The 15,965-nt window shown below is 42.6% G+C and overlaps 1 protein-coding gene across 2 annotated transcripts in view; it reads left to right on the top strand.

Moving 5' to 3' along the window:
• EIPR1 (EARP complex and GARP complex interacting protein 1) overlaps positions 1–15,965 on the top strand; it is a 91,467-nt gene that overhangs the window by 69,108 nt on the left and 6,394 nt on the right. For both annotated transcript variants that reach the window (XM_060234414.1, XM_060234425.1), the window contains 3 exons: positions 381–517; positions 6,340–6,507; positions 8,683–8,850. In XM_060234414.1, the coding sequence (XP_060090397.1) occupies positions 381–517; positions 6,340–6,507; positions 8,683–8,850 (473 nt within the window). The remainder of the gene's footprint in view (positions 1–380; positions 518–6,339; positions 6,508–8,682; positions 8,851–15,965) is intronic.

The following is a 15,965-nucleotide window of genomic DNA, read 5'->3' on the forward strand; positions in this document are numbered from 1 at the left end:
CACCATAAGCTGGGTACAACTTGATAGTACTTTCCGCTGTCACTTACATACTTAAGGAAACTGTGCAAAGTAAGACAATGGGTGCATTCACACACGCACACTAATGCGCTTTGTGATTTTTTTTTTTTTTACTGTGTAAGAACAGCAAAACCCACTTGCAAACAGTTGCTGTGAGAAGTACCCCATGTGTAACCTGTGGACAAGAAAATATCCATTTTATACAACAAGCTATTACTGTCTGACACAGGAATGATTTTCAGTTTCCCTCTGTTCTGCTTGGGGTTTCCTGTTAAGTATTTTATTCTGTATAGCTGTGAAAACATTGCGTGCCCTTTCCCCCTGTTCATTCTCTCTCTGTTTCTTTTTTTTTTAATGCACAGCTGTCAAATTCAGCAGCACTGGAAGGAAAAGGACAGTTAAAATTTACCTCTGGGCGATGGAGTCCCCACCATAATTGCACTCAGGTTGCAACAGCCAATGACACTGCTATACGAGGGTGGGACATTCGAACTATGAGGTAACAAGTATAGTGTTGATCCATCTAGCCATTATGATGCTAGTTACTCTGGTTTACTTGCCTGTCGTTGGTTCAGTAGATATAAAAAGGCCTGACACTTAGTGACTTCTTTCTAGCTTTCCCCTGCTAACATATTTGTTATCCTGTAGTCATGTAACGCTGTCATTAATTTTAGTAGACCTGGAGAATCCATTTAAATCTTTCTAGACTGCATTGTTCAACTGTGCAGTGCAGTCCAGTGTGGAATGATCCTGTACTGGTTTAAAATCTGACATTGCTTTTCCAAATATCAGTTTTTAGCTTACGGGAATGGGTTTTCAGTCCGTGTTTGATTTTGACAGTATCTTTGAAGATGATATACCAGAAGTTTCCAAATTATCAACAGCTGGTTGTTTGGCACATTTTTAGTATTGGGGCGCTAACATATCAACAATTTGAATGCCAACCAACCTGATGCTTCAGTATAAGAAACACAGGACTTCTTTCCTGCTCCAGTTGTGATTTTGATAAGCAGAGAAGTGATGTTGTGCGCATCTGTTGCCATGACAACAGAGGTCTGTGCAAGCTTTTTTAAGATACAGCTTATCCCCTTAGCACATAGTAATTTATCACTAGCCTCAGAAGACGGATGTCTTGTAATAACTGCTGCTGCCTTAAAGGGGGAGATGACTTTAAATTTAGTTTTATGGCTACAGCATTGCTCATGGGTGTCGCGATATGTTTGTTTCCAATTAAGCTCTTTTAATACTTCAAATCTGATTCATTCAATTAGGAAATGTTAGAAATATATATTAAAAATAGCATCTTGCAATTCTGTAACATTCCCTTTATAATTTCTGCCCAAAATATGTCATAACCTAACTTTAGTCCTGTTTGCTAAATCTGTATTAATAAATTACAAGTAAAGACCTATGCCTTTGCATGAGTTTGGGGGTGGGGGGGAGATTCTTCCCTCCATTTCAAGCATTAGGCAAGATGGCTTTTTAAAATTTGGGAGGAGTGGTTTCAGTAGACAGTAGATCACATTGTGACTACCAAGGGAATTGTGGCTTATGTATGAACACAATGAATTAATCTGCTCCCCTCCTCAGCACACTAGTATTTTATTCTGTTAAAATTGATTTGTTCTTTCCTGTAAACAGAAACAATTTGTCCATTGTTGCCCCTTGTTCCCTCAACCATTGTAATACACTTAAAAGCAGGAGCTTCTCTCTGTGGCTTTAGGTGTCTAGCTCACAAAAACAAAGTTGGCATTGGAGTAGGTTTCAGTTATTCCCTCCCTAAACACACATCCAGGCATTCTGCAGTGCAGAGAGGAGATGGTGGGCTAGGGATTTATGCCCCCCCCCCCCCCGTTGATCCTGAGTAAGCAGAGGAACAGCAGTGACCAGACATACTCCCTCTGTTCAGTTAATGTTAGTGTTGAGGTCTCATGCCAAATATGACTAGAAAAAATGCAGAGTCCTTTAATTGTCCGTTGTAATGGATGTGAAGCTGAAAACTGGGGACTGACGGCTGTGGACTGATTATGAAGCATCCCAAATTAAGGAAGGGGTGCCTGTTCTTTATGTCTATATGTTTAATACCTCCTCAATAAAAGTACATGTGCAGACAGTGCACTTACCTTGCCTCTGCAGAAATGACAGTGGCGGACTCTGGGAGGTGGTCCAGGCCCAGTGGCTGCAGACTCTGGGAGCCACTCCAGCTGGGCTCAAAAATGAGTGGTAAGACATGGAGTCATTCTAGGCTTAGCAATGAGGAAGAGAATGGAATCCCTTCCTGCAAGTCTTGTGGGACCCTCCGCTTGTCAATATATCTAATTCTCAATGTGGCCCCACCTGTGAATAATTAAATCTGTGGATTGGGGCTGTGTTGAGAGAAGGAACAGCTGCTCACAAACTTAGGGGAACTTCTAGTTTTGCAGAAGAATATAAAACCTTAAAAAGAAAAATCAGGGGCTTCAGAAAACCTGTAAGCTGGAAATTCAGTCACAGCTTTTACAGAACACCATTTTGAACTCCTAGCAAGCCTTATATATAAATACTCAATTTGATTTGTGGCAGGTGGGGAGGGGAAGAAAAGCAAGAGCCACCTCCACCATCCCCTGCCACTGAGGCAGAAATGGTTGCAGTGGGGGGGGCGGGGAGGAGCTGCCACCTGCCTCCCCCACTCAGTGAGGTAGACAAGCATAGCAGGGGGAGGGGTGGCAGCAGATGAGTAAAGTGAGCAGCATTTCCAGTTGTGAGCAGTTGCCTTTTCCACTTAATGTCCCCCTTGCCAGTCACTTCATACAAACATGAGTAAGGAGCGGCAGAGAGGATGAGGAGAAAACCATCACAGGAGGGTTGAGGGAAGAGGCTGAGGAGAAAGCAGTCACAGGAGGGCTGAGTGAAGAGAGTGAGGCAGAAGCAGGAGGAGAGGAGGAGCTGAAGCAGGTGAGCAGAAGGAGGAGGAAGTGGTGGACAATGATAAAAGGCACCATTATGTGAAGGGCAGATAGGCAATGGTAGCCATGATGGTGATGGGAAGTGGGAGGTTGCCAGATTCTGGCAGCAGCAGTGTTTGCAGCTTACCTTGGCAGCGCTGCTGATTCCACTGAGGTGGAAAGAGGCAGATGAGTCCATGAATCCTCTTGGGTACCAATTTAGTCTCCGTCATTCAGGAGGAGTGCATGCCTGCTGGGGATAGCTTCACCATACAAGGTGTCAGAGCCACAAAGATGCCTAAAAACAAGTAAAGCAGGCTTGGGATTGTTCTGGCAACCTAAAACATTATGGGAAACTAGTAAGATGTTCCCCTCCCACCTCTACCTGTCTTTGGGGTTGACAGAGCTGGCCTCCTGGGACTGCCCCAATTGACATGCTGCTAGAATCCCAAGAATGGATGGAAAGAGGGGAAATAATTTTTAGCTTGCCTGAGGATGGTTGCAAACGAGTTCTCTTGCTTTTGGCAGCCATCACCTGGCAATAAACAAACAAACCACCTCACAATTCATTTGTTTCTAAGCTTCTACACATGATTCAGGTGTTTTCAGAGCACTTGCAACATCTGCAGGGCTGGCCTCTCTTCTCTCTCCTGTACCTCTAAAGTTGGAATAGAAGGGGAGCTACCTTGCTTATTTGAAGGGCAGAAGTCTTGTAGTTTTAGCTGTGTCCACATCATTCAATTACATGTCTTTAAAACCTTCATATTTAAAATCTTAATAGCAGTGGATGGAGCTTACACCAGTACTACAGTTCACAGAATCAAATGCTCTAATATCATAATTGCTAAACAAAATGCAGGGCTGCAGAACAGAGACTCTTGATGCCAAAATCTCTGGTACCCTGTTCTGTAGAATGAGACTTCTGTTTACGCATGAATCTGTTCTGCTAACAGTCGTACCTTCATCTGGCAAAAGGAGCCTCGTGCTGGCATTAGTGCAGCAGACCCACACGTTCCAACACTTCATGTCTGATAACCAGTGGTTAAACAACTAGGAATTCTTATTGGTGAAGAAAATCACATTTGGCAACATCATGAAATGCAAAGTGAGGGTATGCTGTCAGTCCCATGGTCCATCACAGAGCAGGCAACTCAACTACAGGGGGTGCTATTGCTGTGGAATTGCTGTCCCCTTTCCATAGAACAAATGAAGGGAAAGTGGAGATGGTCTTGTAGTGGAAGGATTTAAGCTAATTTTTCAGAGAGAGGGTCACTAGAGGCAAGAGGCTTGTGGGAAATGAGGTGATAAATGCCTCAGCCACTACAGTTCTGTTGCCAGCATGCAAGCTTGGTCTTGGCTTCAACCCAAGCACCTGTGAACTGCCCCATCCCCTGCCAGTATCTCTGACCAGGAAGAAAAGGCAGATACATCACACCATTCTCTCTTCTTTCCTTTACCCTGCAGTTCTTATTTAATCCCATTTATTGGAGAAAAGATATCACACTCATTTCACATCTTGCTGGAAAAAATAATAGGAACTCACGCTGATTAAATATAATATACATAACAATAGAAACTAATGCTAATTAAACAAATATACATAACCTGCCTAACAGATCTTTGGCTTTTCTGGCTTTTCTAGCTGCTTAATCTGTGTCTTAGTTCAGAATTATCATCTATAGTCAAAGTTAGCAGTGTAAATGCTATAGCCACTGCTGACATTAAGATTATTAGGCTTCAGATATTAGATTATTAGGTTTAATATTTACAGCAGTAAATATCTAGAAATGCAGTAGTTGAAAATGATGTAGAAAGTTGTCATCAGAGACAACTGATGCCTTAAAAATCCAATTATGTATTCTTCCTATTAGAAATCAAAGTAATAATATGGGTGGGGGGGTGTCTCTCATTCTTGTGGGTGGGGATCTTCATGCTTATAGCCTCATTAGTTCAAATTCTGAAGCTTGTGGCTGCTTTTTTACATGTGGGTCGAGGTATTACTCTTTCAAGCTGATGTTCCAATTGCACTTTTCTAGGTTGCATTGTTTTCATATCCATCTGGAATATTTCACATAAATTCATAAAATAGCAGCCTGGTGCATATAGCCATAGTATGTGCTTGTGACTTAAGGTATCTTAAATGTACATATACTAGAATGACATGACACTGCCTTACAATTAAGCAGACCCTTGGCCTATTGAAAATCAGACTAGAAGCAGCTCTTCAGGGTTTTAGGTAGAGGTCTTTCACAGAGTGGTAAAGCAAGCAGTACTGTGGCCTGAACTCTCTGCTCATGACCTGAGTTCGATTCCGGCAGAAGCTGGATTCAGGTAGCCGGCCCAAGGTTGACTCAGCCTTCCATCCTTCTGAGGTCAGTAAAATGGGTACCCAGCTTGCGGGGGGGGGGGGAGTGTAAAAGACTGGGGAAGGCGATGGCAAAGCACCCCATAAAAAGTCTGCCGTGAAAACGTTGTGAAAGCAACGTCACCCCAGAGTTGGAAATGACTGGTGCTTGCACACGGGACCTTTCCTTTTCCTTTCACATCACCTCCTGTCTGATCATTTTACCTGCAGACGCTGGAGATTGCAGGGTTGGCAATGGATTCCTGCTGCATCTGGATGAGGAGCCAAATATGTAGTAGCCAGTGGCTTCTTCCTATATCCACATGTGGTTGCTTTGGAATATCTACATCTCTCCTGAGATAGATAGGTAGCAGACCAGTATTAGAAGCAGCTGAGATTGACTAAAAGCTGTGTAGTTATGTTGCATGTCATAGCTTGGAGAATTAACTTAGTAGGAAAGTTTGTATTAAAGGATATCTTCACCTTGAATCTGTGCCAGTTTGAGACATCTGTAGCTGAGATCTGATCTGCCTGGTATCCATGGTAGCAGAACTGTGCCCTAAATGAACTACACTGTATTGTATGGCATACTGGTTTCTGAGCTCCTTACCTGCATGACATAGCTGCTCAAAGACAACACCAGCATGCATAAAGGGTAGATGTTTCTCCTGGTATGCTGGCAGGACAGGTGTTTATCTATAATGGAAGTGAGCATGGTGATGGTAGTGGCCTGTACAGCATTAGGGTTGGGTTGGTTATAACTAAAAGCACATTATATCAAAAAGTGCTCATACACTTTAGTGCTCCAGATCCTATCTATTTACTAACAGTGATTCAACTGCTTAAAGACTGAGATTCCAGTGCTGAAGTAATTTTATGGATCCAGCCAGAAAGGCATCTGCTAGAAGCAAAGCTAATGCAGTGAGCTAACATGGCCCTGAACTGAAGCAAACATATTTGCAGTGCAAACAGGACTCTGTTTTTCTGTTAGCAATATGGCTAGTTTTTTGTTGTGTATTTATTTTTATACTTTCCTCCCCCTTCTGCCTACAGCCAAATATATTGCATAGAAAGCGCTCATGGACAGCTGGTACGGGACCTCGATTTTAATCCCAACAAACAGTACTATTTGGCTAGTTGTGGAGATGACTGCAAAGTGAAATTTTGGGACACCAGAAATGTCAATGAGCCAGTGAAGACACTAGAAGAGCATTCCCACTGGTAAAGTTAATACATCTTGGTGAAAGGGATTTATTACTGTGGCCTTTCAACCTTCCCAGGCCTGGAACTTCATGTTTTTAACCCTCTTGGGTGGTAGCAGCATGGTACCCCATAATTGCAAACATGTGACAGGAAGTACCAGGAGAGAAAAGCCCTGCCTTTGCAATGAACATGTGGCACAGAGTGACCTCACCTTTGTGTGGACACTCCTGTGAGTGTACAAAGAGGTAAGGAGTTGGCAGCCTTACTTTCAGTAGATGCTCTCAAGCAGCAACTCCTTGCAAATTATAGGAATACAAAAATGGTGGACCTCTGACCTAGAAGGCGGGACTCTGACTCTCTTGAGGATCCCAGCCCCATGGTTTGAACTTAGACCTCTGATTCAGTCTGCTAGCAGTCCAGCCATGAAAACCATTCAGGCAAGTGCAGGTAAAACTGTAGATATTTCCTCTTCTCCCAAATGGGAAGAGCATGGGTATTATAATCCTGCTTGTGCATTTGAAAGCTAGTAAATTCTGGTCTGTGTTCCAGAAAGGTATTATCCACATTGTAAAGTAGCTTTATACAGCAGAGGTTAATGAATCTGTTTTGTAAAGACTGATGCAGGAAGATGTCTATATAGTCAAGGGACAAAGTGTTGTTCAGATTTTATATACTTCAGCCCTTCAGCATCTCTAAATAATTCTGAACCCTCAAGGTACTTTAATAAAAGTCTTGAAGTTGAGACTTCATAGAAGAGTCTTTATATACACAGCAGATTATTAAAGCCTATTGGAGCAGAAAATCTGGATACATTTCGTATTAACTTGACAGATAAATTTACGAAGGTAGTTAATAGTTTTAATTCTCCTTTTTTTTGCTATGGACTGTTGTAAGGTTTGTTGTAAGAATGTTGAGAATTTTTTTAATTCAGTTTAGCAAGCTAAAATGTAACATATTTTGTTTTGGTCTTTTCATGGAAACATTTTGTGTTCAAACTGTTGGTATAACATGCCAAAAGGGCAGGGGAGGGGGGGAATGCTTCCATTGCAGGATTTTGTGAAATGATGCATTCTCTCCTCATCCTCCTCTGAAGGGTTAATGTGACCAGTAACAGGCCTGAACTACTTTGCAGGTGTTTTAAATTGGCTGTTCAGCCTGCATATCTCTTATCATCTACAAGGCCAAAGTTGGAAGCTGGTAATTAGTTTCTCAGGGGAACTTGTTATCTGTGATGGGAGGGGGAGAGATTGAGACTGGTGAGGTAATCTTGGGGTTTCTCTTGGAGACATGTTCTGGTTGGATGTCATCATTGCCTGATGTGCTGGGCCAAAAAAACTATAATTGAACTGTGGCCCTGAAGAGAGGAGGCTAGCTGAGATCTTCATGGACTGTAGGTTGGCATTATGACCTGCAATTGCTAGAAACGTAGATAATTCTGATATGAGGCCTTACTTTCAAAATGAAGGTTTGTGCCACCTAACACAATCCTTGTGAGTTTTATGTAGCTGAAGCTAGCTTCGTTGTTTTCTTTCCTGTATTATTTTAGCGTAACATGTTGGCAGTAAATTTTCTTTATTAATTAATATTTTTTGAATAAACTTTATAAATATTTTTTAACAGCCGTCTGATTCTTGTGTACGCTTGCCCTGGGAGCCCACAAGGTTAGCTTCTGGCTTCCTTGACAGATTTGCTTTACTTTTGGTCTTCCTTTTCCTGCAGCTCTTTGAGTTCAATTCTAAGGAATTAGCCCTATAAAAAAAATTAACCCTCAAGGTCCTGTCATGTTTTTTTACTTTTAGTGCAACACAAAAAAATGGCTCCTGAGAGTCAGCCTGTCCTTCCTCAGCTAGATTGACTGTTGTTGGGCTGCAGAAAGAAGAGGGTGATGAGGAAATTTTGCTCCACTGACAGAAATCTCTTCCACCAATGGAGATCTTCTGCAGGACACATGAATGATATTTTATTTTCTCTCACAACCCACCTGTCCTTTTCATCCTCTGCTGTGCAATTTGTACATGCTTTTAGGGTGCATTGTCTCCAGCACTTAGGCATGTGTGCCCAGGCAATTGACACCAGCAGACCAGGCAGTTTACACTGGCAGACCAGCCATTTTGAAGTCTTTAAGCTTATTTGTACCTTATCAGCAGTGACTCAGCAGCAATAGTGACTTATTTTTTTCAAAAAACTGTTTAGGGTTTGGAATGTCCGTTACAACCATTCCCACGACCAATTAGTCCTTACAGCCAGCAGTGACAGCAGAGTCATTCTTTCCAACATGGTGTCCATTTCTTCTGAACCTTTTGGTCATCTGGTGGATGATGAGGAACTTAGTGACCAGGAAGATCACCAGCAGGAGGACAAGTAAGAAACCTGTTCATTTTTAATCAACTTGACTGTGTTGAGTTTTCATCATAATTAATGAGTTGACCTCTTCTGACTTTTTAGGATTTTTGTGTACATACCTTATAGGTAAGTAGCTTAACTTATTGGGGTGTGTTACCTTTCTAAGGCTGTGGAACTGGCACTTCTCAGAACTTTCATGACTGCTCATTATTTCACCCAAGAAAATTTGATGGGGCTCCTTATGACACTGAAAGGGCAATTTTTTTGGCTTTCGTTAAGTGTGTCTCCTGGGCAGGTGGTGTTGGTTTCACAAAATAGTGGACTTCCATGCCATTAAAATCCCAATGGCCTCTTAGAATTTGGCATTATAATGCTTATCTCACCCTCAATTCTTCTGCAGTATTTAGCTGCTCTCCTCACACTGCAACGGATACAGGAGCTGTTTTTCATATGGGGGGTAGGATAGAAAAAGGGGCCTTGCAGTCCCAGTGTTGCATGAGAGGAAGCTTGCTGCATGCTTCTTAGGACACCATCTTTTAAAATGGTAATGTTCTCAAACTAAATATTTCAACACTTGAAAGGAATATTATATGGTAATTGTAAGTTTATATTATTTATGGTTGCTCCTTCAGGGAAGCTTCATATTTAAATGTATCTCTAACAGCTTGCATAGACTTGGAAGGCGATACACATTCCACCCCACCCCCCTCCCGTTGGACCCTGAAACCTATCTCCTGTCACTTAAATGCACGACTTGGTTTCTTGCATACTGGTAAATGTGGTGAGCGGTTATCCTCACCTTGTTTCTTGGAGGTGAAACCTACTAACCTACCTGCTTCTTCTACCTTTTTGACTGTACTAGACCTGCCGTGTTCCTTTAGTCATCTCACCTATGATTTGTGTTATGAAATGAGTTGCTATTTTATTCTACTCATAGCTTTCCTCTCAATACTTTCAAAATTGTCAACAGCCTTTTTTAATTCACATCCTGCTCTGAACGGAACACAGTACTTCTGTTGATGGCTTACTAATGCTGAATAGAGCAGCATTATCTGTTCTCACAGTCTTGGAAACAATGCTTCTGTCACAGAAGTACATATAAAAAGGGCATTGCTTTTTGTGCTTCAGCATCGTATTCTCAATATGTTCAGTTGATCACCTGCAATAAGCCCTACTTTTTTCTCAAGAGCACTGTTGCCTGCTTAGCCATTTTTCCCTCTTAAACGCTGGCATATTGTTTTAAATATGGTGACATTTAATAATCTTTTTGTGTTGCATGTCTCATTGTTGCCTTTTAGTGTAGCCATCCAACCAATTGATGTCTTTTGGAATTTTTAGCTTGTCTTCTAGGGCATTTGCTGTACTGCTTCCATTCTGTATAATTTTTCAATGCAAGATAAATGTTGAGTTTGACCCTGCATAGCCCATAGAATATAGCATGTGATATAGTCCACAAGTTTACGAATGAAGACACCGCCCACACCATGATAGTGACTAATGCTGAACATACATATGTAAGGCTCACATATTTCATGCTGTGCATGTGAAAGTGGGGGGGGGAGAAGCAAAGGCACACTCAGGTACTTCACTGGATTCTACATGGTGCGGCGGGGAGACAGAAGTCTGGCCATCAGTTCTTCTATGTTTTTGGTGTCCTTTGTGCCCATAACAAATCAAACATTCAGCCAGCAAGGCAAGAACCAGGTAAAAACTGAGGACCATTCCACACAAGATAGAATTCATTTGAAGAGCACTCTTCCCTTTGCCACTGTGACAGGCCTTTTCTGCCAACTGAGGGGACCCAGACAACCTCTGATGATTTTGAGGAACCAGATTTGTTTTAAACTGTGAAACTTCCCCCATTACTAGACGTTCTTCAGGCAGCAAATGTAAAGGCTTTGAGTTTGCTGCCGTGAACAAGTAGAACATGGAAATCATTGAGAAAGGAGTTGTATGTAAATAACAAAAAAGGTTTATTTGCAGGATGGTTTCAAGGAACAGATCAACAGCAGAGGTCTCTAGATAGTCAGAGACAAAACCAGGCTGAGGAACATAAATTTATAAATTTAAGATAGTTATGGTTAACATTTTCTTCAGTGCTTTCAGGTACAAAGTAGCTACTAGGTTTTGGATCCTTTCACATGCACAGGATTCCACCCACACCAGCCTGCCCTTTCCCAAGAGTCAGACTAAATGGTATAAAGTCTGCTAATTACCCGAGAAAGACTAAGAATTGGGTACTCTGTTCTCTCCCAGAGGTAGAGCTATACCACACTTCTATGCTACCAGGCAGTGAAAGGAACCATAAACAAGAAATCTGTATTATATGCAAACTAGTTAATTTCTACAAAATATAAAGTGTCTGGTGTCATTAGGCAATAATACATGAACTCTGAACAGCTTAAGCAAACACATTACAAGTCCTATCAACAGGGAAGAATGTGTTATGCATTCAACCTTTTGAAGTCATGCTATAAGATGTAGCAGCAACTTAACATCACAGTCTGTTTTGAAAAGAAACTGATACAACTAGATTCAACAAACAATTACCGTATTTTTCGCACCATAAGACGCACCCCCCCCCCGAAAAAAGTGGGGGGGAAAGTGTGTGTATCTTATGGAGTGAAGGTACCGGTACCTACCTTCCGGGGGGGGGGGGGGCGATCCGCTGCCTCCGATCCCGGCGCTTCCTCCATGCCTGCCTGCCTGCCTGGCTTCAACTCTAACGCTTTTAGCAAGCGCCAGGATCGCTCCCTCTGCCCTCCGATCCCGGCGCTTGCTGTAAGCATCAGAGCTGAAGCCAGGCAGGCAGGCACGGAGGAAGCACCCGCCCCCTCAGCAAACCCAGCGCTTTGCGAGCGCCGGCTGTGGAGAGGGCAGCGTGCTTCCTCCGTGCCTTTCTGCCTGGCTTCAGCTCTGACGCTTACAGCAAGCGCCAGGATCGCTCCCTCTGCCCTCCGATCCCGGTGCTTGCTGTAAGCATCAGAGCTGAAGCCAGGCAGAAAGGCACGGAGGAAGCACGCTGCCCCCTCCACAGCCGGCGCTCGCAAAGCGCTGGGTTTGCGGAGGGGGTGGGTGCTTCCTCCATGCCTGCCTGCCTGGCTTCAGCTCTGATGCTTACAGCAAGCGCCAAGATCGGAGGGCAGAAGGAGTGATCCTGGTGCTTGCTGTAAGCGTCAGAGCTGGAGCAAGGCAGGCAGGCATGGAGGAAGCACCGGGATCGGAGGCAGCGGATCGCCCCCCAGGAGGAAGGTGCGTCCTATCGTCTGGAGCGCCTTATGGTGCGTAAAATACGGGTATACCAGGTAGAACACCTCACCAAAATTTGAAAGTTCTATCCAAAATTTTCCAGAATCTGGCTAACAAGCAGCTGGCTAACAAGCTTGTTTTGACATCTCTCTTTTTCAAAGCCCGAATGGCTTCACATTCATAGAACAACTTCTTGAATGTTGTTATAGTCCAACACTGGAATCTCACTTTCTTTTAAAATTATTCCTCTTTACTATTTGGCTGGTAAGCCTTCCAACTTTCAGCATTCCTCTGCCATACTACCAGGTGGAGCTACCCTTCAGCCTATCTGCTGTTTTAAAGCCAGACCTAATCTCACCCCAGAGTTGGAAATGACTGGTGCTTGCACAGGGGACTACCTTTACCTTTAATCTTTCACTGCTGTCTCCCCAAAGTAGATCTGAACTCTCTCCTGTTGCGCTTCCCTCCAGCTTCCCTCCCCCTCCTGCAAGGTGATTGGATGCTGGAGCTGCATGGCTGTTCAGGGACAGGACAGCCTCCTGTTCATCACAAACACCCATAGAAAAACTGGTTGAATCCCGCTGGTGCACTCAGCAAAGCTGAAAGCCTCCCTCCATCCTAAGAAGGTTTCTTTTAGTTTAACTGGGCCTTCTGCCCTAGCATGTGTACGCTCCATCTGGACTTCATTCAGTAGTAGCTGAATAGATAGGTAACCATGAAATGCAAGTCTCATTTCCTCTGAAATATAATCTTACATTGCATACAAAGAGCTAAACAATTAAAACGTAGGTTCACTTCCTGCTCAGGGACATCTGTGTTCTTCAACTATCTGGTCGAGGACTGGTTCTCTCACACACTTTTTAAAATGGTTCATGTGTAGGGATACTGCAAATTTTATAATGAAGGCAGGGCATTTTTTCTGGAAAAAGAGATGCCGAAACTCTCAAGTGATAAATGAAGGAGAAACACATAGGTGCCCCTCATGAACTGTTAAACATTTTTTGAGAATTTTGTTTCCACAAAGAGGTTCTGGAACTCTGTTCCACTGCGTCCCCCCAGAAAAAAAGCCCTGCGTGAAGGTTTTCAACAATTCAAGTGTACCATGCTCAGATGTGTTGGTCAGATGTCAGCCAACTTGTAAACAAACAACAGAGAAGGGTAGGATTTTGTTTAAGGGTAGGATTTTGGTTGAGGACAGCAACAGTTATTATCTTGGCTAGTTTGGTGTAGTGGTTAAGCACGTGGACTCTTATCTGGGAGAACTGGGTTTGATTCCCCACTCCTCCACACGCATCTGGTAGAATGGCCTGGGGTCAGCCATAGCTCTGGCAGAGATTGTCCTTGAAAGGGGAGCTGCTGTGAGAGCCCTCTTAGCTCCACCCACCTCACAGGGTGTCTGTTGTGGGGGGAGAAGATAAAGGAGATTTTAAGCCGCTCTGAGTCTCTGATTCAGAGAGAAGGGCGGGGTATAAATCTGCAGTTTTTCTTGCCTGTCACCCTCTTCTACTCTCTATACTCATCCTGCCCTCTCCCCCACATCTGCAAAGTGGTTGGCAGTCTGAAATTGGGAATAATTAGAACTCACCATCTTAGTCTTTTAGCTTTGTGCTATTAATATTATCCAGATGTTTTATTTTATGCTTGATGTTTTTATTGTTACTGTATATCACCCAGAGCCCTGCGGTAGCAGAGATTGGGAGATTCATAAGTCCAGTTAAGCAACAAGAACAGCAGCAGCAGCGGCCACCACCACCACCCAGGTCACAACAAAGAAGCTGTGAATACCTGCCAGAATAGTTTGCCTCAAATTTTTGTAACATTGTGCACGTGCAAAGACATTGCTGATTGAAACCAATTGGCAGCCATTAGCACTAGTAGGGACATCTTAGACAACAGAGAAGGGTAGGATTTTGTTTAAAAGCAGCATTTCTTCATGATTGCTTTATACGATTTGTGACTGATCTGTCTATTGAAACAGTGCAGTTATGCAGCAAGTGTGGGTGGGGTGGTAATACAACTTAATTGGAGTGTGAGAATGCACATGCATGAAAAGCTAGTTGCACTGTTTGCAGTTGGCAAACAAGAAACGAGACAAACTGTCCAAGCAGCCCTATTAGTGTGCCAGTTCAGTAATTTTTTTTGGAACCCCGTTACATAGATTGATATCAAACTGTGTGACTCATATAAATACAGTGATATAGAGCTTGAGAAATATTAAACTATGCATGTACTAAATACCATATCCTTCAGAACTCTGTCATTCCTTTATCAGGGGCAGAATGAATTTCAGTTCCCAAATAAATAAGTAAATTTTCTTTCCGCATGCATTTGCCTATTGAGAACAGAAAATGCAGCTTCAACTCCTTTCAAAGAGTTTGGGAAGGTCAGCAGGAAGTACTATTAAAGAAGTCTGTGCCATGGTCACATATAAAATGTTGTATATAGTTTTAGAGATCCTTTTTTAAAAAAGCACTGTAAAAGGCAAGTGTAAAGTGATCAATGACTTACCATAACTTGTCTATGAAGATTGGCTAAAGTTATTTAGGCTTTTGAGTTGAAAAATCGGAGTTGAGATATTATAGAGATTTGTTTCTTTCCCCACCCCAAGAGAAAAGAGTGTTCTGTGATTGCCAAAAGGAAATGCATTTCATACCAGGCAGGGTTGATTTATGAAAGCATAAATATGTTGATAATCACTAGCTAAATGGCTTTTTAATAAAGATTGCACAAAGCCTTTGTCACACCTATCTCCAACTACCATTACCATGATAATTAAATGGAAATTCTCTATCTAAAGGCAATATATCTGAGTTTCTACTTGGTGGTATACTGCCTCTGAATATGTAGCTGCTGTTTAATTGTCATAGCCTTCACAGAACAAATCATATGAACTGCTCTGTTTTGAGGACAAAATAGCAAATACTGGTTTTCTCTTCTATGTACTGCGTGTTGATTAATTTAGATATTTATTCCCCCCCCATCTTTTCTTCTTAGTGGCTTACAATATCCTTATTTTCCTTCTCCATTTTTTCTCACACCAATCCTGCGAGGTGGCTTAGACTGAGAGTGGGAGCAACTGGCCCAAAGTCACCCAGCAAGCTTCCACAGCAGAGTGGGCATTCAAACCTGGGTCTCCCAGATCCCAGTCCAGATCTCTAATCTCTGCACCCACTGGTTCTCAGTTAGGAGCAGAGTCACCTGGCTGTCTGCTGCTGTTGACATAATGAGGTTGAGTTGATCAACCTTGGTTTGGTCTAGCAAGGAATGACAAAACTGTGCAACTCTCATCTAAACTGGAGATTGAAACGTAGCTAATGTAGCACCAATTCTCTACCAATAAAAGGCTTGCATCGTCAAGCTTCATCTATTTTTTGAACATAAGCAAGCAAGCAGATATGTGTGATGAGATATACATTATGTACAGGATTTCCCAAAAAACTTTTGATCTCTTTATTTTTAGTAGATCTTTATCTCACACTTCTCCTAAGAGTGGCATACATGGCTCCTCATATTTGTTACATTATTATATTATATTTGTTATATTTCTTATAACAACCCCTTCACATATGTAAGTGGCCCAACAAGGGGTTTTCAAGGCAAGTGAGAAGCTAGGGTGGTTTGTCATTGCCTTCCTTTGCAGAGTCTTCCTTGGTGGTCCCCCCCATTCAAGTATCAAACCTGCTCAGTGTCCAAGATCTGATGAGATTGGGCTATAACATGCCACCTTCCCTCCCAACAATCCTCTTAGGCTGAGAGGAAGCATCTGGCCCAAAGTCACTCTGTCAGTATTATGGCAGAATGGAGTGATCATAGCCTGACACTATAACTACTACACTGCTCTGGTTTCAAGATCTTTCACCAAAGGCTATTTTGTAATTGTAGTA

Source organism: Heteronotia binoei, chromosome 1 (genome assembly GCF_032191835.1).
Source record: "Heteronotia binoei isolate CCM8104 ecotype False Entrance Well chromosome 1, APGP_CSIRO_Hbin_v1, whole genome shotgun sequence".
Lineage (NCBI taxonomy): Eukaryota > Metazoa > Chordata > Lepidosauria > Squamata > Gekkonidae > Heteronotia > Heteronotia binoei.